This window comes from Phyllostomus hastatus, unplaced genomic scaffold (assembly GCF_019186645.2).
Source record: "Phyllostomus hastatus isolate PE091 unplaced genomic scaffold, TTU_PhHast_1.1 phas_contig_38, whole genome shotgun sequence".
Classification (NCBI taxonomy): domain Eukaryota; kingdom Metazoa; phylum Chordata; class Mammalia; order Chiroptera; family Phyllostomidae; genus Phyllostomus; species Phyllostomus hastatus.
Window position 1 is genome coordinate 23,883,713 of NW_025333869.1, and position 24,967 is coordinate 23,908,679.

The 24,967-nt window shown below is 35.8% G+C and overlaps 2 protein-coding genes across 4 annotated transcripts in view; one reads left to right on the plus strand and one right to left on the minus strand.

The window, feature by feature from the left end:
• P4HA1 (prolyl 4-hydroxylase subunit alpha 1) overlaps positions 1-24,967 on the plus strand; it is an 88,942-nt gene that overhangs the window by 6,635 nt on the left and 57,340 nt on the right. For all 3 annotated transcript variants that reach the window (XM_045842310.1, XM_045842309.1, XM_045842311.1), the window contains 4 exons: positions 14,052-14,159; positions 15,286-15,382; positions 16,282-16,433; positions 19,069-19,206. In XM_045842310.1, the coding sequence (XP_045698266.1) occupies positions 14,084-14,159; positions 15,286-15,382; positions 16,282-16,433; positions 19,069-19,206 (463 nt within the window). In that variant the 5' untranslated portion in view covers positions 14,052-14,083. The remainder of the gene's footprint in view (positions 1-14,051; positions 14,160-15,285; positions 15,383-16,281; positions 16,434-19,068; positions 19,207-24,967) is intronic.
• On the minus strand, positions 4,929-5,311 carry LOC123821038 (60S ribosomal protein L36a-like). The gene has a single exon (XM_045842312.1). The coding sequence runs from the start codon at positions 5,294-5,296 to the stop codon at positions 4,976-4,978; it is 321 nt and encodes a 106-aa protein (XP_045698268.1). The 5' UTR covers positions 5,297-5,311; the 3' UTR covers positions 4,929-4,975.

The following is a 24,967-nucleotide window of genomic DNA, read 5'->3' on the forward strand; positions in this document are numbered from 1 at the left end:
GGCATTGATCTGTACTTCTGTTTGAGACATGTCTCTCTCTCTCTCTTTTTGGTCTGGTCACTCCTGTTACGGTGAGGGGTGGAGCCTTAGGTGTTCACTGGGGCTGGGCACCCCAGTCGTTAGATTGTGAGGTTGTATGTGGGGGCGGGAGGGGGAGGGAACAATGGCGGTATCTCTGTTCTCCTGGGACCTCAGTCCCTTCCCTGGTATCCTGGGTTGCGCGCTCTGCCCTGGTCCACAATTGCTGCCTCACTGGGTCTGCCAGCTGCCGCTTGCCTACTCAGGGCCCACCCACTGTGATCTTGTGCGCCCCAGATGCCTTACGCGCCCTGGTTGCCTTATGCGCCAATTCACCCTGTTCTCCACCCGCCGCGACCCACGCCCGGCTGCTCCTCTCTGCCCCTCCTACCAGTCTGGATGAACGGGTCTACTTCAACTTCTTGGCTGTCCGACTTCCATTCAGATAAATTCTCTGTCAGTTCTGGGTGTTATTCTGCCTCTAAATTGTTGTTGTTCTAATCTTGGTGGTGCGTGGAGGTACGGTGCATGCACCTATGTCTCCATCTTGCCGGAAGTCCTGGTTTTAGTTTTCATTGTGGCTTGAAGAAGGGACATGTGTGATAGTTCCCATGTCTGGGATATACGTGGTTTTAATTTCCCACCAACACTGAGGGAGGGAGTGACTGGATTTTCTTTCTACTTTTTTTTTACATTTAAATATGGCTTTTATTAGATTGATATGAGTCATGTGTTTCACATTTTGATTTTTAAGACTATCTTAACAGTCATTTTTAAATGGATTTTCTTTCTTTAAATTTTTAAAAAAGATTTTATTTATTTTAGACAGAGGAAAGGAGGGAGAAAGAGAGGGAGAGAAACCTCAGTGTGTGGTTGCCTCTTGCGCACCCCCTACTGGGGACCTGATCTGGCCTGCAATCCAGGCATGTGCCCTGACTGGGAATTGAACCAGCAACCCTTTGTTTTGCAGACAGGTGCTTCATCCACTGAGCCATAGCAGCTAGGGCTTTAGGTGGATTTTCTTACTGCTTTACCCAGATTGCCTAAGGGAGTTGGGAGTGCTGGATGAAGAGGGCTAAGGGGGAACATTAGGACAACTGTAATAGCATAATCAATAAAATATAATTAAAAATACAATCTTTTCCTTTATTGTATCCTCAGTGCAAAAAGTACCTCACAGTTTGTGCAAAAACTAGTTCAAAATGGTTCATAGACCTCGTGGTAAGACCTAAAGCTATAGAATATCTTGAAGAAAATATAAGACAAAATTGTCTTCACCTTGGGTCAGGCAAAGATTTCTTAAATATGACACCAAAAGCATGATCCATAAATCAATGCATTGTTAAATTCAACTTCATCAAAATTAAGAACTTCTGCTGCTGGAAACAGTGTCCTGCTGCTGGAAACAGTGTCATGAGAGTGAGAAGACAAGCCACAGACTGGGAGTGAATACTCCTCTATCACATATCTGACAAGACTTGTATCCAGAATGTGGAAAGAACTTACAAAATTTTAGTAAGTAAGGAACCTAGTTCAAAATTGGCAAAAGATTTAAGTAGAAAATTTCCCAAAATGTGTGGACAGCAAGTGAATATACCCAAAGATAAACATCATTAGTAATTATGGAATTGCAAATTAAAACCACAAGATATGACTGTATACCTAGTGAGAAAATTAATTAAAAATTAAGAAAAATGAAGGAAAATGACAATAAATGCTAATGAGAATATGGAGCAATTAGTGCTTTCTCCCATTGCTGATGGCAATGCAAATGATATGGCAACTTTAGAAAAACATTTGACAGTTCTTTTTATAACGTAAACATACTCTTACCATACAACCCAGCATTCCTACTCCTAGGTACCATACTTTAGCTGTGTATAATGTGCTACCATGTATATTATGCACCCACATTTTTGTGCGCCTTATACATGGGATTATTATACCCATTATTATACTTATGGTATGTACTGTATTTTGCCATGTATAACGAGCTCCTGTGTATAATGTGCACCCACGTCTTTGGTCTGAACTTTCAGGAAAAAAATGTTTTAATTTTTCAATTCAATTATTTATTTATTTATTTATATTTAGAAACAACCAATTATTGTATTCCAGGATATATTTTGCATACAGACATCGTTATTGCTTTCTAGAGTTACACTTTTAATGCATAAACATAAATAAAAAAATTAAAAACATTTATATAGATACAGAATTAGTACCACCCATGTATAATGTGAATCCTTTTTTTCCCTAAAAAATTTGGGCAAAAAAGTGTGCTTTATACATGGCAAAATACAGTATTTACCCAGTGAAATGAGAATGTATGTAATTTCTTTTTTAAAACAGCTATATTGAGATATAATTCACATACCATATAATTGATCTTTTAAAGTGTGCAATTCAGTGGCTTTTAGTATATGCACAGAGTTGGGCAATCATAGCAATAAGAAATTTTAGAACATTTTATCACTCCAAAAAGAGCACCCAGATTCATTAGCAATCAGTCCTGTCCCCCTCCCCTAGACAGCCACTAATCTACTTTTTATCTCTGCAGGTTTTTTCACTTAGCATAATGTTTCTGATGTTCATCCTGTTTACCACTGAATAATATTCCATTGTATGGATATATCATATTTTGTTATCCATTCATTTTGGGTTGTTTCCACCTTTTTGGCTATTATCAATAATGCTGCTGTGAACATTCATGTACAGATATTTGTATGAATGTGAGTTATCATTTCTTTTGGATATTTATCTAGGAGTGGAATTGTTAGGTCATGGTAACTCTATGTTTAACTCTTCTGAGGAACTGAAAAGCTTTTCCAAAGTAGTTTATACCATTTTACATTCTTACCAGCAATGTCTGAGTGGTCCAGTTTCTCCACATCCTTGTCAATGATGTTTTTTTCACAGTAGCTATCCTAGGAGCTGTAAAGTATTCTCATTGTGGTATTGCTTTACATTTCCATGATGACTAATGATGCTGAGTATTTTTTCAAGTATTTATTGGCCATTTGGAGAAGTGCCTCTTCAAATCCTTTTCTCATTTAAAAAATAGGTTATTAATTTAGTATTCTTATTGTTGAGTTCTAAGAGTTCTGTATATATTCCAGGTCCTAAACTTTTATTAGAACTACGATTTGCACATTGTATTTCACATTCTGTGTGTTGTCTTTTCACTTTCTTGAAGGACAAAAGTTTTAAGTTTTGATAAAGTATATCCAGTTTATCCAGTTTTTTCTTTGGCTTCTTATATTTTAGGTGTCATATCTAAGAAACTTGCCTGGGTATTATTTCTAATTGCCTAACCAAGCTTGTGAAGATTTACACCTATTTTTTCTAAGAAGTTTATAGTTTAAACTTCAAAATAGTCTTTGATGCATTCTGAGTTAAACATTTCAGGATCAATTTAAGTTAAGCTTCATCTCAGGTAATTAATGCATTTGTTATTATGAATTAGATAATTTTTTATTGTTTACTGTGATTGGTTATTGTTTGTATAAAAATTATTTTCTAAAGGGAATGCCATTTTTTCAAATTATTTTTTAAGTAATATAACTTAAAAAAATTCAGTCTTTAATGATGTTTTATTGAAAACTCTGCTTTTTGAATAGTTTTCCTTCACCTCATATTCCTTTACTAAAGCTTAAAAAAGTCTAAAATATATACTGTACAAAATTTTACTTTTCCCCTGTGTCCCCTGTGTCATTAAAGTTCTCTTATCAGGAGTTCCAGTGTGAATCAAAACAGATGAAATTTGTTTTGGAGCAGAAGGGGGTTTATGGTGGTGTTATGCCAGCTAGTAGAGCTGTGTAGTCGATCATGTAGATTTTGCTAACTCTGTGCATGATTCGAATTTGCCTCTTCACTTTAGTGCTACTTTGACCTTGTTATTTAGCTAATTTATTTGTTTATTTATAGAGATACTCTATTAACAATGTGTTTATTAAAGAAAAGGCAGAAGTTGAAGGAAGAGAATTGATTGTGAACCCACTTCTCAGACATTTTAAATATTTTTGGAGTTCTTTTTAATTACTGTATAGTTTTAAAGTTTTTATGTATGTATCTAAATATGTTCTTTAAATTTAAATTAGGCTTAAAAACTTCTCATATGTATATTTAGCACTCTCTAAATTAGAAAACAAACTTAGTTTTAAAAGTTTAAGTCTCTAAAGGATTGCTGCTTTTTATATTACTGCTTCTTAAATACTCCAGCCAGTGTTTTGATATTCATGTTTTGAAATACAGTTTCTTTTAAAAAAAAGATTTTATTTATTTATTTTTAGAGAGAGGGGAAGGGAGGGAGAAAGAGAGGAAGAAACATTGATGTGTGAGATAAATATCAATTAGCTGCGTCTCGAGTGCCCTCAACCACGGGACCTGGCCCACAACCCAGGCTTGTACTCTGACTGGGAATCGAACTGCCCACCTTCAGTTCACAGGCTGGTTCTCAATCCACTGAGCCACACAAGCCAGGGATATATATACACAGTTTCATTAATATAACTAGTAATCTTACAACCAAGAGAAGATACTGCAAATTCTTTCTTAAAATGAGAAGTATATGTGTTAATATTTGGAAACACCAGCATTTATAAGCAACAAGGAAAACGTACACTTTAACATTTATGTCTTTTCCTTCTTCCCTTCCACTGCCTCTGTCCACTCTCTTTTCCTCCCACTCAAATTCCTAAACTATAAAGAATCTGCATCTGTCTGCTAATAGACTTGACTACTTATGTCTTCTTACTGTCTTAGCTCAGGTTTGAGGTTGTGTGTGCTTCCCACCATTCTCCAAGTCTTTTCTTTCCCCACATGCCTTCAGACACCCATGGCAACAAATCCAGCTATTCTTGAGTTCTTGCCCCACATCCAAAAGTAACATTTTTTTTTCTTTAAGTGAACATATCCTCATGATTTTATTGTCACATAATAAAACGAAAAATGAAGCTTAGAACTGGATCACTTGGCCCTTTCTCTTCTTATCTCCTCCCAGTTCAAAATGCTTGCATCTCTTAATAGCCAGCATTCTCTTAGATCTGCAGTTGGGCTCAACACATTCAAGCCCCAGCACAATCTTCTTTGTAGTTTTAGCCTTTTTCCTGAAAATCGTCTTAGTCTGCCCACCATAGCCACTCTGCTTCCTGTCATAACGCCGCTTTCCCTGTGCATACAGAGAATCCTTGCCCTTCTTGTACTGTGTTACTTTGTGGGGTTGATGCTTGCCACACTTCTTACAGAAAGTCCGGCGGGTTTTAGGGACTTTCACCATGTTTGTGAGAGCGCTAACAGCACGGAAAGCCAAAAGTAACATTTTTTAAGTGTCTTCTATGTGCCAGGTATCATCCTAGGCACTTTCATCTAAGTTACTACTTTTTTTTTTTTTCATTACGTATGAGCGGTCACATTTTGACCTCATATTTTGATACCTTATCTTTTCACTTACTATGTTTCCTGCTAGAGGGGCCACCAAATGAAGGTGGATATTCTTGATGAATCTTATTAATTTGGGGACTCTTGATAACAGTAATTTTTATGTATTCTCTGTCCTGGGAACTATAATCCTGACATTTTTTCCTACATCAGGACATGCATGCATTTCTAACTAAAGTATTTGAAATAGTTGAGAGGTATATTGTACAATTTAAAACTCAGTGAAGAATGGCACCATTTTAATAATAAATCATAAGATTTATTTATTTCTTAAACCTTCCCTATCAGCCTACATTAATTTGTAAAATGTTTCTGGTTTAGGGGAACTTGAATTTCTTAGTTGAAACAAAAATTTGAAACATTGAGTTTATTTATTATTTATTTTGCCTCTAGGAATATTAACTATAGGGTTGATGAAAGAAACTGTATTAATTAGGACTCTGTGTTAAACAAAAACCCAGCTCATACTAGCACATAGTGGAATTTACTTAAATATTGTGGAGATAGGAAGTTGTCTTAACAACCGAGGTCAAGGGTATGATTAGACTTCAAGAATAACTGGAACATCAAAATGTTTTCTTTAGTCTCTCATCTCTTTTTCTCTCTGCATATCTGCTTCATTTTTAATTTTTTCAGATATGCTTCATTCATTTCTTGTCCTATATGTCAAAACCTGGTTTGCAATTTCTCCCAAGCTTTATTTATGTAGATCATGCATTCAGAGAGTTCCACTTCTTTCTGAGTTTCATTTTCAGAATTTCCAGTGGAGAACTTTGACTAGTTGTTTGGTTAGGGAGAAGCATCATGCGATATAAAATGCATGTTGGAACTATGGGGATGAATTAAAGGTAGAATGGGGAAGTAAAGGTAGAAGGGAGCAGTTTCCAGAAGGAAGGGAGTAGGGGTGTTGGAGATGGCATATGGGTGAAAACAAGTATTTTTGAAATTATCTTCATTTTTATCTGACAGGGAATGTTTTGAACTTTGGAAGAACCTTCAAAATGCAGCCTGTGTAGCACTTTCAGTTAAGGACAGTGTCTTGATTTAGAGCTTCTTTACAGTTAAATTTTAAATGCTGTTCAGTTGGAATTATGCCCATAACTGGGTTCACTGCTATAGTGCAGAAAGCTGTGGGGAAGAGGCTAGCATGATTTCTGAGGTTTTTAAAAAAGATTTTATTTATTTATTTTTAGAGAGAGGGGAAGGGAGGGAGAAAGGGAGAGAAACATCAATGTGTGGTTGCCTCCCATGCGCCCCCTACTGGGGACCTGGCCTGCAACCCAGGCACGTGCCCTGACTGGGAATCAAACCAGTGATCCTTAACCTCACAGGCCAGCACTCAGTCCACTGAGCCACACCAGCCAGAGCTGATTTTTGAATTTTTATAGAAAAGTTGGTCATGCCATTAAAGCATATGTCCATCAGATTTTAAATACTAAAGATGTAGTACTCTTTGGGAGCAGAAATATGACTGGAATTCATGAAATTAAGTTAAAGCAAATGAATTTTTGCAGAGGGATTATAGGGAAGAGCAGAAATGTGACTAATTCTATTAGTAATCACTCTTAGTTGTCTTGGAAAATTCATCCTGCTTATATGGAAGAGACATGACAAGTCTTGATACATACCACATTGCAGTGGCCTGAATTAGGAGTCTGAATTTTTCATTGACCATAAAAACTGTCAAAAAGATTAAAATCCTAACATAGATGTCAGAAGACCAACAGTTGAATATGGGATATCTATGAGGAAAAATAGACTTAAAGCTGGAGCTCTCTAAAAGCAGGTTTGGAACAGTTGTGGGAGGTATGCAGCAAAACTGTTAGAAGGAGCTCTGTGGAAAATTTTTAGTGTCAGAGAAAGTTTAGATTAGAATATCAAGCATTCTTTTGTCTGCCCTACTAATTTTTGAGTTTGGGAAAGACAAACTTTTAGAAATGTAATTTTTTTTCTTGGAAGAAAAATGTTAGACTCAAAGGCTAATAGAATTATGTGTTAGGTAATTCATTGAATAACTTGTGCGTACAATTCAGTGAATACTGACAAATCAAAATTGTAAATATTTACAGTGTAGTAGAACTGTTTTAAAATCTGTTCCCAGGTTTTATTGACCTGTGAGTGTATGGGGACTGGACTTTCCTGGAGGAAAGACTGTAGGAAAATTTTGGATCAATAATACACTTTGCAGTTTATTTTTATCCAGGCCTACCTGAGAATAAATTTCCCAGGAAAGTTTTTTCCATACCATTTTTTTCTTACAGTTTTTAAAACATAAGATTGATGTATATCAAATATTGTAGGGAATAGACATTTATGTTATAAAAAATGTTAATAAACACTCATGAACTTAACTGTCCAGCCAAGAACCAAATATTATCAGGAATTTATCCATACTGTTTCAGCACTACATTTTATTCCAATATAAATTTATTTTTGTATCTTTGACTCTTTTTTGGCTTTCTTTTCCTCCCTCCCTCTCTCCCTCCCTCCCTCTTCTTTTGCCAAGTCTTCTCAGGGAGCTGAGATTTATTTTTTAAAGGAAATTTCATTTTCTTAAACCCATTTCAGTTCTATTTCAAGTATGTTTGAGGATTCAGAACAGGAGACATTTTATGTCTTACTATGTCTTCATCAGTAAGGAAATCGTTATGTTTTAAAAACCAGTGATAAAGATATATTTAACTATGTCATGTCATATACATCACTTAAGATTTCTGAAAGAATGTGGTTGAAACATAGTATTAAAACAGATTCAAGGAGCCATTACTTAGAGTAATTAGAAATTCAATATTTTTTCAAAAAATAAGTTGAAGTAAAATCTATTTTAAGGTCAGAGAGCACCTTTTGTGTGATTTGAAGGCATGTTTGCACCCAGTTTTTCTCAAAGCTTGATCCTAGACCAGCAGCATCGGCATTACCTGAGAAGTTGAGTAAATTATCTAGACACCTCAGACCTTTAGGTGATTCCAGTATAGTTACAGTGCGAGAACCACTGCTATCCAGGGCTGTCTTTATTTTCATTAACTAGCTTAGGTTGGCTTGGCAGTTTGAAGTAATGCTGCATGGGTCTGAAATTCCTATTTTAAGTGACTGAAATCCTGTTGGGGGGAGCTGTGTGGAGGGAGGAGGAGGAGGAACATCCTTGGGCCCTCCTCAGCTTTACAAAGTGTTTTGGGTGAGTGCTAATTACAGAACCAAATGGGAACAACCCCTGCCCCCCAACTGTTCTAAGTCCAGGATTTCTAAGGTTCAAGCCAATCTGGCCAATGCAAGAGGGGCTCTTGTGACTCAGAGAAGACCATAATTGATGCTTGTACAAAAAAAGTGGGGATTTATAGGCTTCCTTAGCTGGGTTAGAAGATTATTGGGGTAGCTCACAGATTCAAAGCAATAATGGGAAAACTCAGGAGTGAGGAGTTTGGAACTGTTTGTCTCTGCAGGACTGTTTCCTGTTTGTAGATTGGGTTCCTATGTATCCTTGACAAGTGGGAGCAATGGCCACAGGCAGCTCCAGATTCACATCCTCTGAGCTTAGCAACTGCACTTAAGAGCTGCTTTTTATCATTTTACAAGTCCTCCCTGCCCCCCTGGTCCCGCCCTAGCAGCTATGTTCATAGAAATGAAGGTGAGTGACTGGCCTAGCCTGTGTGATGTGTCTATCTCTGGGAGAAATGAAAACAGAAATGTGTGCTATTCTGACAATGTATGTGGATGTCCCATATCACTACTAGGTATAACTGTCTTTGAGCCTGGAGAGAAATCTGGAGGCTTATAGAGTTAGAAAATGGGACATGTTCAAACATGTATAGTTAGCTACTTTTTTGTGTTACAGAGTAGTTAACCATTCCATTAAAGGCTTAGGTTGCCATAATATGGGAGTTGATGTTTTAGGTTTATTATTTTGTGTACAGTTAATGTTTTGTCATTATAAAAGTGAATATGCTGCCCTGCTCGTAGTGGCTCATTTGGGTGTTATTCTGCAAAGTGAAAGGATGTTCGATTCCCAGTCAGGGCACATGCCTGGGTTACAGGCCAGGTCCCCAGTAGGGGATGCATGAGAAGCAAACACACATTGATGTTTCTCTCCCTCTTTTTCTCCCTCCCTTCCTCTCTTTCTAAATAAATAAATAAATAAACAAATAAATAAAATCTTTTTAAAAAGTTAATATATCCTAGAGTGCTTGAAAATACAGAGAAATAGAAAAAATCACTTAGTGTTCTGCTGTCCAAAGACAACTACATTTTGGTAAATTTTCTCTGCATGTTTTCTTGCATAGTTGTGATATTATGTTAATTAAATTTTTAAAATAAGTATTTATTTATAACTTTCTGTCAGAGTAGTAGAAACTTTATCTCATTCAATCAGATTCTACCAGGGTTGTATGATGTTAATTTATTTTTTAAAAAACTTTCTAAAATTTTTCTTACTAAATTATTGGGGTGACATTGGTTAATAGGATCATATGAGTTTCAAGTGTACAATTCTATAATACAATACAATATCTGTATATTGCACTGTGTGCCCACCACCCAAAGCCAAAACCATCACCGTATATTAGACCCCCATGCCCCCATTCCCTCTGGTAACCACTGCACTGCTGTCTGTGTCCATGAGTGTCAGTTTTATATTCCACATATGAGTGAAATCATATGGTTTTTCTGATTGACTTGTTTCACTTAGCTTAATATTCTCAAGATACATCCATGTTGCCACAAATGGCAGTATTTTGTCCTTTCTTATCGCTGAGTAGTATTTCATTATGTGTATGTACCACATCTTAATTTCAGTTCTTTTTCGAAGAATACTTTGGTTGTCTCCATGTTTTGGCCAACGTGAATAATGTTGCAGTGAACATAGGAATGCATATCTCTTTGTGAATACATGTTTTTGAGTTTTGGGGGTAGCTACCCAGGAGAGGGATTGCTGGGTCACATGGTCGTGCTATTCTTAATTTTTTGAGGAACTTCCAGACTTTTTGGCAGTGGCTGTACCAGTCTACATTCCCACAGCAGTGAAGGAGGGCTCCCTTTTCTCCACAATCTCTCCATCACTTGTTATTACTGGTCTTGTTGGTAATAGCCATTTTTAACAGGTGTGAGGTGAATTTCATTGTAGTTTTGATTTTCATTTTCATTTCCCCAGTAGCTAGTGAAGTTGAACATCTTTTCATCTGTTGGCCATTTGTAGTCTTCTTGGATTTAGAGCAGTTTTAGGTTCACAGCAAAACTGAGAGGACGGTACAGATTTCCCATGTATTCCCTGCCCCGGCACATGCATAACCTCAACATCCTCTGTCAGGTGGTACATTTGTTATAATTGATGAATCTACATTGAGACATCATAATTGCCCAAAGCTCATAGTTTACATTACCTGTTTACTCTAGGTGTTGTGTATTCTTTGGGTTTGAACAAATGCATAATGACGTGTATTTATCATTTTATCACACATAGCATTTTCACTGCCCTAAAAATCCTCCCTGCTTCATCTATTCACTGCCGACATGTACTGATCTTTTTACTTCATAGTTTTGCATTTCCCAGAATGTTATGTGCTTGGAATCATACAGTATATAGCCTTTTCAGATTGGCTTCTTTCACCAAGTAATATGCATTTAGGGTTTCTGCCTGTGTTTTCTACCTTAATAGCTCATTTCTTTTTTTTTTTTAAGATTTTTTATTTATTTATTTTTAGAGAGGTAAGGGAGGGAGATAGAGAGAGAGAGAGAGAGAGAAACATCAATGTGCGGTTGCTGGGGGTTATGGCCTGCAACCCAGGCATGTACCCTGGCTGGGAATCAAACCTGCGACACTTTGGTTTGCAGCCCACGCCCGGTCCACTGAGCTACGCCAGACAGGGCCAATAGCTCATTTCTTTTTAGCAATGAATAATATTCCATTGTCTGGATGTATCACAGTTTATCCATTCACCTGCTGAAGGACATCTTAGTTGCTTCTAAGTTTTGACCATTATGAATTACGGTGCTGTAAACATCTGTGTGCTGGTTTTTATGTAGACATGTGTTTTCAGCTCCTTTGGGTAAATACCGAGGATCATGATTGCTGGATTGTATGGTAAAAGTATGTTAAATTTTAAGAAACTGCCAAATTGTCTTCCAAAGTGGTATACCATTTTGCATCCCCACAAGTAATGAATGAGAATTGATGTTAATTTTGAAATCTTCTCCCTTTTTTTGTTTAAATTCACAAGTTAAAGGATATGTTCATTTTAAATTACTTGACATAGCACCATCATTAGATATTTTTAATTGTTAATTTGTTAAATTTGTTTAATTGTTTATTTAATGGGCAGAAAGTATCTTATTTCAGTTTTTTGTGTCCTTCATTACTGAGTTGTTTTTTGTTTAGTTATCTATAGTTCCTCTTTTGTGACTTTCTACATTCTTAATCCACTTACCTATTAACATCTTACTGATTTGTGTGAGTACCTTAAATGAACTGTTTTTTCTTTAGTTTCCCAGTTAGTAGTAGTAGTTTTTTTTAAGCATATAAACCTAAATTATTTTGTGTATTTAAATCCCATCTGGCTTTCATTAAGTTGTTTTTATCACTTTTAAGTTTAGAAATTCTCTCCTTTGAGAGATCCAACAACTTTTTTGCTGTTATTTTATATTTGTTGATTATAACTCTTTAGTCTATCTAGAATTTATTTTGCAGCATGATAAGGTAAAGGTACATTTATTTTTCATATCGTTAATACTTTGAATTTTTATATAAGCGCTATCATTCTTAAAATGCAGTTTTCAAGCTTTTTTTTAGTAATTTCTGTAGGCTAATGATTCTTGATTCATTATGAGGTTTAAGGACGAAGAAAGATGACAAGGAAACTTTAGTGACAGAATATATTGTAACAATGAAAAAATAACAACTTCTTACTTGACAAATCTAAACTTTCTCATAAGAGTTAAACATTAGAAAGCATTTCTGATTAGCCTGCTGTTAGTACAGCAAAAGCATTTGTATTTTCTGGAAATAACATTTGTTCATGAAGGAAATTATGACATAGACCCGTTTAAAGTGAGAAGATTCTAGACGTTTCATGCAGTCCAGGATTTTGCATGAGCCTTGTGCTTTGGCAGGAGCCCAGGAGAGGAAGTGTCTGCATCTGCTACATTCTAGAAGCTTTCCCAAAGAGTTACTGTAGAGCAGCCAAGAGAGCAGTGTACTTTACTACTGTGTGGTTCTGGAAGTATCTGGAAGTTTGCGGCAAACTTGAGAAGGAGACTTCAAAGTACTTCCAGAATGTCAGTTTCTATGGTGATCTTGATTGAGATTCAAGTTAAGAAAGTGGGGTAATGTTTTGTTTTGGTTTGGTTTTGCAGTAGGGAGCTTTCCAATGTAAATTTTAACCCGCTGGTTTGGGTGAAGTCACTTGGGAAGAAACAGACAGAGGTTCCTGCAAAAAGAGGAATAGGGTGACAAGTCAGACAAAGGACCTGTGCAGAATAATCAGTAGCCTGTTACTGGGCAAATGATACATTAATGGTAACTGATTCCCCTGTAAGGTATTAAGAATGACTTAAAGTCTGTGTATGTGATGGAGAAGGAACAAGTGGAGAATCAGGGCAATAGGGCATTTAGGGAAAGCAGGGTAAAATCTTTCTGTTACTTAATTGGTATCTGCATCCACCATGAAGAATACATTCTAGAAAGACAATGCTACCGGGCACAAAGAAAAAAGACTGAAGAAGTACTTTGCTGCCTGGTTAAAAAAAAAGCCACAGCTAAGTACTAGGCTGGGGATTTTTTACATAGAACACAGTAGATAAGATAAACTCGACACCGAGTCTTTTGAGAGAAATTACTAGCTTAAATCAACAGGGCTGTTTTTCCTTTCTTGGGTTCTGTACAACTTTTAAAAAATAACGGCTTCATTGAGGTGTAATTCATATACCATACAAATCACCCATTTAACGTCCGTAATTCAGAAGGTTTTAGTACTGTCACTGTTTTTCCACCATCAGTCACCAGTCAGTTTTAGACATTTTCATCACACCCAAACCCCCAAATAAGTTAATTGAACTTATTTTAAAATTTAAAACTATATAGGGAAAAGATGAGGCAAGTTGGAAATTAAAGGATTAATTAGAAAGCTCTGAAAACTCTGTTCTCTTTAGAATGTATTGTAACATTATAAAGTGTATTTTGGTAATATTTAAATTAGGTTACTTTAATAGAACAGTATATTTTTATGGGAAGTTGATGGTTTAGCTCTGGATCACAGAGAAGTTATTTTTCAGGCTATCTGAAAGCAGTACTACTATCCAATTATTCTAATTGTAGTAGTCAGTGATTAAGGAGAAGATAAATTTAGGTTGAATTGTTAAGCATAAATTATCAAGTGATAAACTTTTTTTTAACCTGAAATATCAAGTTAGTACTATAATTTTTATTATATGAAAAATAAAATAGTGGCTCTTATTAAGTAATCAAACTACAAGAATTAGCAGCAGTTCTACGGGCAACCTTGGGGTTGGGGTCTGACTTACATTTTTGTTTGTAAGAAAAATAAGTTGGAAACTTTTTCTACTCTGCCTTTTAAAAATTTTTTGTAACGACCATATTTTTCTTGTAGGTGTGTGAACCTGTAAAATAAAGACTTTCAAAATGATCCGGTGTATTTTAATAGTAGGGATTCTACTTCGCCAGTCTTTGTCCCATCCAGGCTTTTTTACTTCAATTGGTAAGTCCTAAATCTTCTTTGGTTTTATTGTTTTTGCATTTAAAATTTTTTATTTTTTGGCATTTTAAGTTAGTAAAAAGAAATACACTGTATTCTAAAAGACATTCTCATTTTAAAATTCAGCTTGTTTTTTTAAAATATTTTTTCTGATTACAAAGGTAAAACATTTACAGATTAAAAACTTATGAAAATTTAGGAAAGCATACAAAAGAAAATTCTCTATTAATAGTTCCACCCAGCAAATAATTTAATGCATATACTTAGTCTTTCTTAATATTTAGATATACACATTATTTCATAGCCTGCTTTTCCATTTAAGAATCTATTGTGAACCCAACTTATTTTTTCCTACATTATAATTTTAAGAAATCTATAAAGTATTATCAAAATGGCATATTGTTTAAAGGGGAAACAAATCAGAAGTACATAGTAAGTACACAGAAGTATACATAGAAGTACACAGAGTGTAAGACACTTGCATGTCCTCTTACCCCCAGAAATATTCCTCATGGTTGGTGAGTATCCTTTTATGTTTTCCTGTATGCGTACTTCATTGGTCTTAAATAGGATGTTTTCCTTCATCTTGTTGCCCAGCTTTACCCTTGTGTGATTATAGAGGTAATTAAAACACAAGTATTGTATTTATGACACCTAATTTCAGGATATAAAATGGTGAGTTCTCTCATTCCCATTATATATAAATAATGGATTATTGGATTTTCAGCTGTGAATAATACTTTTTGTTAGTGTAGTTTTACTTATGGAATAAAAAGTTATTTCTAATTAGCCTAAAAAATTAAATAATGGTGCGGGGGGAGTTGGGGTCAAGAAGAAATATTGATCCTTGGAAAGTAGTGTTATATTTTTAGATGAGAAGACAATTTACTAATACAGTCCATCCTTGCAAGTTAAGGAGCTTGAAAATTAGAATTGGAACACATCAGTAGAAAAATTTTTGGCTTTGTTTTTATTTATCCGGTTAAAAAAAAAGGAAGAAAAACATGCTTTCTCATGCCAGTTAGATTGTTTCATAGCAAGAAGCATTCTTGATTATTCTTAAATTAGTCTAAAATACTTGTGTTGATGAATATGGGTATTTGATAATCTTTCTTTCTCCTTCTTTAAGGTCAGATGACTGATTTGATTTATACAGAGAAGGACCTTGTGACTTCCCTGAAAGACTATATTAAGGCAGAAGAAGACAAATTAGAACAAATAAAAAAGTAAGAAAAAGTGTTTATTTATTATGACTGTGACTCTACCTGTTTTATTTCTAGAGCTAAAACATTGAGTGGAAATGAAAGCCATCTCTCAGTCTTAAAAAGCCCACTGAAATGGCTAAAATAGGAGCAAAGAAAACAAGAGTTAGGCCTGGGCCAAGAGTTCACATGGAAGAACATGGGTTGAGATAAGAATATAAATGGATATGGTTGTTGACTGAAAAATTTTAAAAATGGTTGTTAATATCTTCTGTCTTCTAACCTCCCTAATCAAAACACTTACTGGAGCAATTTCCCAAATCTATTTATCTTTCACTGCTATGGTTCCATTCTAGAGATTATAGTGATAAGTATTGTTAGTATTATTTAATTGATACAGTTTTTCTTCAAAGGATAATTTATTTTTAATTGACTTGGGTTCATAGTTAATCCTGACCTGAGAATTTGTATCTTTTGTTTAATAAGTAGCTAAGTACTCTTTTTTTTGTTGCTATGAATGTAAAATTTTGGTGTAAGTATGATTTAAATGGACATATAACTGAATTCAGATTGGGCTAATTTGTACTTTGCAATAATCAGTCATTTGGCTTTAAGGACCTGTGCGGAAATGAATATTTAGACCATTACTAGAGGGATCCAATTACAACTTTTACTAAGATAGGTTTCATTTACTTAAACCATTTGAGAGGAAAAAAGCTAAAGAAAAGGTCTTGTAGTTATATTTATATTCTGCCATGCTAGATTTTATCCTTAAGAGCATTTTGCTTTTTAAAAAACCTTCATAATTTTACTTTTAAAAAGAATTTTTAGGTATTGTTTTAACTCGAAAACCTCTAATACAGACTTTTTTTTTAGTGCATTACTAAATTGTGTTTTCCTGATTATATGTCTTACATGTATAGATGGGCAGAGAAGTTAGATCGGCTAACTAGCACAGCGACAAAAGATCCAGAAGGATTTGTTGGGCACCCTGTAAATGCCTTCAAGTTAGTGAAACGTCTGAACACTGAATGGAGTGAGTTGGAGAATCTAGTCCTTAAGGATATGTCAGATGGTAAGTCAGGTGGTAAGAAAATGAGCCCCCCAAAGTAAGGCAATATTGCTACCACCTGTAGAAATGCCACAAGTAGGGATATTTCAGTTCCCAGAACATCAAGTATTAACTGTTACAACTGAATTATTTCTGGGGTGTATTTATTTATTTATTTATTTATTTATATTTTTAGAGATAGAAGAAGGGAGGGAGAAAGAGAGGGAGAGAAACATCAACGTGTGGTTGCCTCTCGCATGCCCCCAGCTGAGGACCTGGCACACAACCCAGGCATGTGCCCTGACTGGGAATTGAACCAGCAACCCTTTGGTTTGCAGGCCTGTGCTCAGTCCACTGAACCACACCAGCCAGAGCTAGATAGTATTTTTGAAACTTAGGATTGTTTTACTTAATAGACAATAAATTTAAAAACTGAGGCTGCAAACAGTAATAAGTAATGTCTGTATTTGGAACAGTAAATTGTGATTGGAGTATTTTTTCGTGTTTTTTTTTTTTTTTTTTGATAACATTTTTTAAAATTTTAATTGTTGTTGAAGGACAGTTTTCTGTCTTTTACTCCCATCCCAGCCCACCATAATTGGAGTATTAAGGTGTTTAAGGTATTTAAGGTATTTAAGGTATTATTAACAGACCCAGAAAATGAAGTCTGAAGCTTAAGGAAGCAAAGGGATGGGGGTTAGTACATAGTACAGGCTCAGATATCTGTTGAATGACTGAAGGTGGCAAAAACATTTTTTTAGATTTATTTTTTATTGTATTTTTCCATTATCATTTATCCCCCTTACACCCTCGCCCCGTTGCCTCCACACTGTTGTCCATGTCTGTGAGTCGTTTTGACTCTTCTACTCTCCAACACCCCCACCCCAGGGCTGCCAGGCTGCTCTCTATCCATGAGTCTGTCTCTGTTTTTCTTGTTAGTTCAATTTGTTTATTAGATTCCACATATGAGTGAAATCATATGGTATTTAAAAAAATTTTTAAAGAGGGGGAGAGAATTGAGCTAGCTATATAGATGAAATAGTTATGTAAACTAAACTATTTTGCATAGGATAGGAAACCTTGAAAAGAAAAGTTCAGGCAAGCACTATGAATACTTCCTCACAATGAGAGGAAAATACCTGTGATATTTGCTGTCATATATAACACCATGACAACATTTTAAAGGTCGTGTGTGTGTATATATATACGTATTCATTCATTCATTTATTTAAAATTCTCAAATAATCTGTATGATCTGAGTTCTTTTATAAGGTAAACCTTGAGACTTTGACATTTTAATTGTGGTAGTCATTCATAAAGCTACTATATATATTTTTTTCTCTTTTTATTAAGGAGGATTTAAGCAATTTCTTAACATTTGTTTTGGGACTAAAAGTCAGTATAGTCATCTGTAAAATTTATAAAACTTGTTTGTAAAATTCCATGTGGATATCGTGACTGAGAGTTGGTTTTACAACTAAAAAAAATGCTTTATATGAAAGCCCTTTTCCAGCTAGTTATTCATTTTTACATTTTCATTAACGTAAAAATGCATGGCTCTTTGCTGATCAAAAAAGTTGGTAAGTAAATGAGAGGGAAAGGAGGTCTCATACCAAACTTTTATTGGCAAATGATGACACATTTTAAAAAATTTATAAACTTTTTGTTTTTTTGGTTCCTTAAAGAGTATTTAGCATCCATTCTCCTTAAGGGTTATATAGTTACCAATAATTAGTTTGATTTGTGATATATTTTATATATAAAGGTTTGAAATTAAGATTTTTATATAGAGCAAATCTTGATGAACACTATATTCAATAATTAGATTTAAATATATTTTAATAAACAAGCTTACTTAATGTTTTTAAAAATATGAGTGTAAGTCTTTTTTAAGATTTTATTTATTTACTTTTAGAGAGAGGGGAATGGAGACAGAAAGAGAGGGAGAGAAACATTAATGTGTGAGAGATACATCAATTGATTGCTTCTCACATGCCCCCAGCTGGGGACTTGCCCTGCAACCTAGGCTTGTGCCGTGACTGGGAGTCGAGCTTATGACCTTTTGGTTCTCAGGCTGGTGCTCAATCCACTGAGCCATACCAGCCAGGGCTGATAATCTTAAATATATAATCAATAACTCTAATTCTCCTTAAACAATTCCACCAAACTTTATATGTTTACATATTTATATAATGTGTGGCACATGGAAGAAAATAACAATTTAAGAACATATATTTTACTTACCATGTATTACCTGAAAGTATAATTGGTTGCCCATGAATATCATTTTCAAATCTGTTCATTTTTCAAGCTTAATGGAGGCTATGTTGTACAACTAAAAGCTCAATTATTATGTTAGTTGATCTGTATCTACTAAAGCATACATACATAATTTATTTGCATCTACTAACACAGGCTTAATTTATTCAGTGATCTCAGATTAAGTAACACTAGCAAAGGTTTGGGAAAATAGAAGGTGTTAGAGGTATGTCATGTCTCATTCAGTGTATTTAATTTTTTCTCATTAAGCATGTGGAACACAGTATAGTAGACAATTATAATAAAATCAATTTTGAAAAAACTTTGTAAAGACTGTACTGGAAATTTGAAGTCTCTGAGGTTCTAAAGTCTCTGCACTCCCTTATTTCCTTATTTCCAGGCTTTATCTCTAACCTAACAATTCAGAGACAGTACTTTCCTAATGATGAAGATCAGGTTGGGGCAGCCAAAGCCCTGTTGCGTCTCCAGGACACCTACAATTTGGATACAGATACCATTTCAAAGGGTAATCTTCCAGGTAAGAGTTCTTTTAGTCTATAAAAAACATGTTACCTGGCTTCTCTGTTCAGTCCAGTAGGACAGTGTTAATGTGAAAAAGACTTCACTATTTTAAGATTTTTAACTTTGTTTTCTAGCCTTTGAGGACAAAACAACCCTCTATTTCTCAAGGACTTAATAGTTGGGGGTAAGCTTCAAGCTTGTTACTCTGAAAGCTTATACTTACAAGGACTAACCTTAAGTAGGCAATTTTAGCATGTAAGAAAAAGAAACAATCATTTTTCCAAATGTTTTTATTTAGAACACCCAGTGTTTATATGTAAAGTTATAAGGGAATTGATAATCAAAGATTATGTCTTCAATAATTTAAAAACCAAGACCTGTTGGGTATGTGCAGATTTTTTAAGTGTTCTGCAGTGTGAACATCCTGCTTTCTAATATATTTTTGGCAAAACCCATGTTTTATACTTGATCATAGCCAAAAGGCTGGGAAGTGATACAAAACCCATTTTTTAAAGTTATGGCTGATTATTCTATGATAATTTGCTTTAAAGATTTTTATTGTACAAAAACATATAAAAATTAACTATTTTAACCAATATTAAGTGTGCCATTTAGTGGCTCTAAGTAGTTCACATTGTTGTACAACCATCTCCACCATCCATCTCCGTAGCTCCTTTGATCTTGTAAAACAGAAACTCTATACCCATTAAACAATAAGTCCTATTTCTTTCTTTCTCCAGCCCGTAGAAATCATCATTCTACTTTTTTGTCTCTATGATTCTAGTATGTCATAAGTGGAATTATAAAGTATTTGTCTTTTTGTGGCTGGCTTATTTCACTTCATGTATTGTCCTCAAGGATCATCTGTATTATAACATGTGTCAGAATTTCCCTACTTCTTAAGGTTGAATAATAATCTATTGCATGTACATACCACATTTTGCTTATCTGTTCACTCATCAACAGACACATGAGTTGCTTCCAAATTTTGTCTATTGTGAATAATTGTGCTATGAACGTGAGTGTGCTAATATTTCTTTTTTTAATCTATTTTATTGATTATGCTATTACAGTTGTCCCATTTCCCCCCTTCTCTCCCCTCCACCCTGTACAGCCTCTCCCACCCACGTTCCCCCACTTTAGTTCATGTCCATGTGTCATACTTATGAGTTCTTTAGCTTCTACATTTCCCGTACTATTCTTGCCCTCCCCCTATCTATTTTCAACCTACATTCTATGCTACTTATTCTCTATACCTTTTCCCCCCCTCTCCTCCTCCCACCCACCCCCCTGCTGCTAGCCCTCCATGTGCCCTCCATTTCTGTGGTTCTGTTCCTGTTCTAGTTGTTTACTTAGTTTCTTTTGGTTTTGCTTTAGGTGTGGTTGTTAATAATTGTGACTTTGCTGTCCTTTTACTATACATGTGTTTTCTTTATCTTCTTTTCTTAGATAAGTCCCTTTAACATTTCATAAAATAAGGGCTTGGTGATGATGAACTCCTTTAACTTGACCTTATCTGAAAAGCACTTTATTTCCCTTCCATTCTAAATGAGAGCTTTGCTGGATAGAGCAATCTGGGATATAGGTCCTTGTCTTTCATGACTTGGAATATTTCTTTCCAGCCCCTTCTTGCCTGTAAGGTCTCTTTGGAGAAATCAGCTGACAGTCTGATGGGAACTCCTTTGTAGATTACTGTCCCCTTATCTCTTGCTGCTTCTAGGATTCTCTCCTTTGTTTTTACCTTGGCTAATGTAATTATGATGTGCCTTGGTGTGTTTCTTCTTGGGTCCAACTTCTTTGGGGCTCTCTGAGCTTCTTGGATTTCGTGGAAGACTTCCCTTTGCCAGATTGGGGAAGTTCTCCTTTATTTGTTCAAATACGTGCTCAATCTGTTGCTTTTCTCCTTCCCATTCTGGTACCCCTATAATTCAGATGTTGGAACGTTTAAAGGTGTCCTGGATGCTCTTAAGCTTTTCCTTGATTTTTTGAATTCTTATTTCATCATGCTTTCCTGCTTGGTTGATTCTATCTTCCTTCTGGTCCACTGTATTGTTTTGAGACTCAGATTCCTTCCTTTTACTATTGGCTCTCCTCTGCGTATCTTCCTGCATCTCTTTTATGGTAACCTGCATCCTTTCATCTAAATTGCGCCCAAAATCCACCAATTCCGTGAGCTTTCTGATCACCAGTGTTTTGAACTGTGCATCTGATAGATTGGCTATTTCTTGGTCGCTCAAAAGGATGAGTCCTGGGGGACTGATCTGTTCTGTTGGAAACATGTCTTATGTCTTTCCCTGTCTCTCCTTTTTTTTTTTTTGGTCTGGTCGCTCCTGTTACGGTGGGGGGCTGAGCCTTAGGTGTTCACTGGGGCTGGGCACCCCTGTCGCTAGATTGTGACGTTATATGTGGGGGCAGGAGCGGGAGGGAACAATGGCGGTAGTTCCGTTCTCCTGGGCTCAGACCCTTCTTTGGGTTCTTGGGCTGCGAGCTCTGCCCTGGTCCACAATCGCTGCCTCACTGGGTCCGCCAGCCGCAGCTTGTGTACTCAGAGATCACCGCTGCATTCTTGCGCCCCAGATGGCTGTTGCGCCGATTTCGCGCCAAATTTTCCCCGACCTCCTCGCGCTGCTGACCCGTGCCAGCCCCGCGCCCGCCCGGCTCGTCTTCTCCTACCAGTCTGGATGTACAGGTCTACTTCAACTTCTTGGCTGTCTAACTTCCATTCAGATAAATCCTCTGTCAGTTCTGAGTGATATTCTGTTTGTAAATTATTGTTGTTCTAATCTTGGTTGTGCGAGGAGGTACGGTGCGTCCACCTATTCCTCCATCTTGCCGGAAGTCTCCAGTGTGCTAATATTTATTCAAGACCTTGCCTTCCATTCTTTGAGTATATGTGCAGAAATGGAATTGCTGGATCATATGGTAATGCTATTTTTAATTTTTTGAAGAACTGCCATACTGTTTTTCATAGTAGCTATAGCATTTTATATTCTCAATTTCTCAATATTCTTGCCAACACTTGCTATTTTCATTTTTATTTTTTTGATAGTAAGCGTTCTAATAGATGTGAGTTAGTATCTTGTTATAGTTTTTCATTTCTCTGTCAGTGATGTTGAGCATACTTTCATGTGCTTAGCAGCCATCTGCATACCTTCTTTGGAGAAATGTAAGTTTAAGTCCTTTGTCCTTTTTTAATAGTGTTTGCTTATTGTTGCTGAATTTTAGGAGTTCTTTACGTATTTTGGATATTAACCCCTTAGAATATAAATGATTTGAAAATATTTTCTCCCATTCTGTGAGTTGCCTTTTCATTCCATTTATACTGTGTTTTGATGTACAAAATTATAAAAATTTCAGTGTCCAATTTATTTTTTTCTTTTATTGCCCATGTCTTTAGGATCATGTGCAAGAAATCAGTGTCCAATCCACTGTCATGAAGCTTTTGTCCTGTGTTTTCTTCTAAGAGTTTATTTTATTTTATTTTATTTTATTTTATTTTTTATTTTATTTTACTTTACTTTTTACTTTACTTTTTACTTTACTTTACTTATTTTTAGAGAGAGAAAGAAGGAGGGAGGAAGAGAGGGAGAGAAACACCAGTTAGTTGCCTCTCACACACCCCACAACCCAGGACCTGGTCAGCAACCCAGGCATGTGCCCTAACTGGGAATAGAATTGGTAACCTTTTGGTTTGCTGGCTAGTGTTCAATCTACTGAGCTACACCAGTCAGTGCTCATCGAAGCGTTTTATTTTTTTAGGTCTCACATTCTTACATTTAGGTCCTTGGTCCATTTTGAGTTGATTTTTGCATATGGTTATGTAAGGGTTCAACTTCATTTTTTTGCAAGTGGATATCCAAATTTCCCAGCACCTTATGTTTGAAAGACTGTCCTTTTCCCAAATGGCCTTGACACCCTTGTCAAAAATCACTTGACCATACATGTGAGGGATTATTTCTGGGCTCTGTTCTGTCTATGTTTATCTGTATGTCGCTACCATACTGTTTTCATGACTTGGAGCTTTGTAGTAAGTTTTGAAATCAGGAGGTATGAAACCTTCAGTTTTGTCCTTTTTCAAGATTGTTTTGGCTATTTGGGATCCCTTGAGATTCCATATGAGTTTTAAGATTCGTTTATTTTAATTATTGTAAAAAATGTCATTGGGATTTTGGTAGGAATTACATTGAATCTAGATTGCTTTAGGTAGTAATTGGCAGCTTAACAATATAAATTTTCCAATCCTATGGACATGGGATGTGTTTCCATTTATTTATGTCTTCCTTAATTTCTTTTTTTAAAAGAATATTTTAAAAGATTTTATTTATTTATTTTTAGAGAGGTAAGGGAGGGAGAGAGAGAGAGAGAGAGAGAGAGAGAAACATCAATGTGCAGTTGCTGGGGGTTATGGCCTGCAACCCAGGCATGTACCCTGGATGGGAATCAAACCTGCGACACTTTGGTTTGCAGCCTGCGCTCAGTCCACTGAGCTACGCCAGCCAGAGCTTAATTTCTTTTTTTAAAAAAGATTTTATTTATTTTTAGAGAGGGGAGTGGAGAGGGGGAGAGAAACATCATGTGTGGTTGCCTGTTGAGCTCCCCCTACTGTGGACCTGGTCTGCAACCCAGGCATGTGCCCTGACTGGGAATCTAACCTGCGACTCTTTGGTTCACAGGCCAGTGCTCAATCCACTGAGCCACACCAGTCAGGGTAATTTCTCTCTCTCTTTTTAAAAAGTTTGAAATATCTCTCTTTTTAAAAAGCAGGAGAAAGAGAGAGAGAGAAACATTGATGTGAGAGAGAAACATGGATTGGTTGCCTCTTCCATGTGCCCCAACTAGAACCTAACCCTTCAGCCCGTGGGATGACACCCAACCCACTGAGCCATACCACCCAGGGCTCTCTTCTTTAATTTCTTTCGCCAGTGTTTTATAGTTTTCATTGTACAAGTCTTTCATTTCCTTGGCTAATTCCTATGTATATTTATTCCTAGAATTGTTTTAGTAATTTTCTTTTCAGATTGTACATTGTTAATATCAGAAATGTATCTGATTTTTGTGTATTGACTTTGTATCCTATTATTTTCTTGAATTCACTTAATAGCTCTAACAGTTTGTTATGGAATATTTAGGGTTTTCCATATTTAAGATAGTATCATCTGCAACCAGAGATCATTGTACTTCTTTTTTCTAAATTTGGATGCCTTTTACGGCTTTTTTTTCCTTAGGTGCATCTTATTGTGAGCACCCCAGATGGACCTCGGTTTTAGATGAGGAAAATAGGGGGAAAAATTTTGAAGCAAAAAATGTGGTAAAAAACGTGCCTCTTATAGTCTGAAAAATACGGTGATTGCTCTGGCTTGAACTTCCAGCACTAAGTTGAATAGAAGTGGTGAAAGTGGGCATCCTTGTTCTTGAGATAAAGGAAAAGCTTTGCCTTTCATCACTGAGTATGTTTGCTGTGGGTTTTTTCAAATATATCTTTTATTATGTTAGGGTACTTTTCTTTATTTCTCATTTGTTGTTGTTTTTTTTTTAATCTTGAAAGAGGGTTGAATTTTGTCAAATGCTTTTTCTAAATTAATCGACATGATTATGTGGTGTTTCTCCTTAATTCTGTCAATGTGGTATACTACAGTGATCAATTTTTATATGTTGAAACATCTTGGTGCTCCAGGAATAAATCCCACTTGGTCATGGTGTATAATCATTTTAATATGCTGCTGAATTCTGTAGGCTAGTATTTTGTTGAGGATGTTTTGCATCAGTGTTTATAAAGG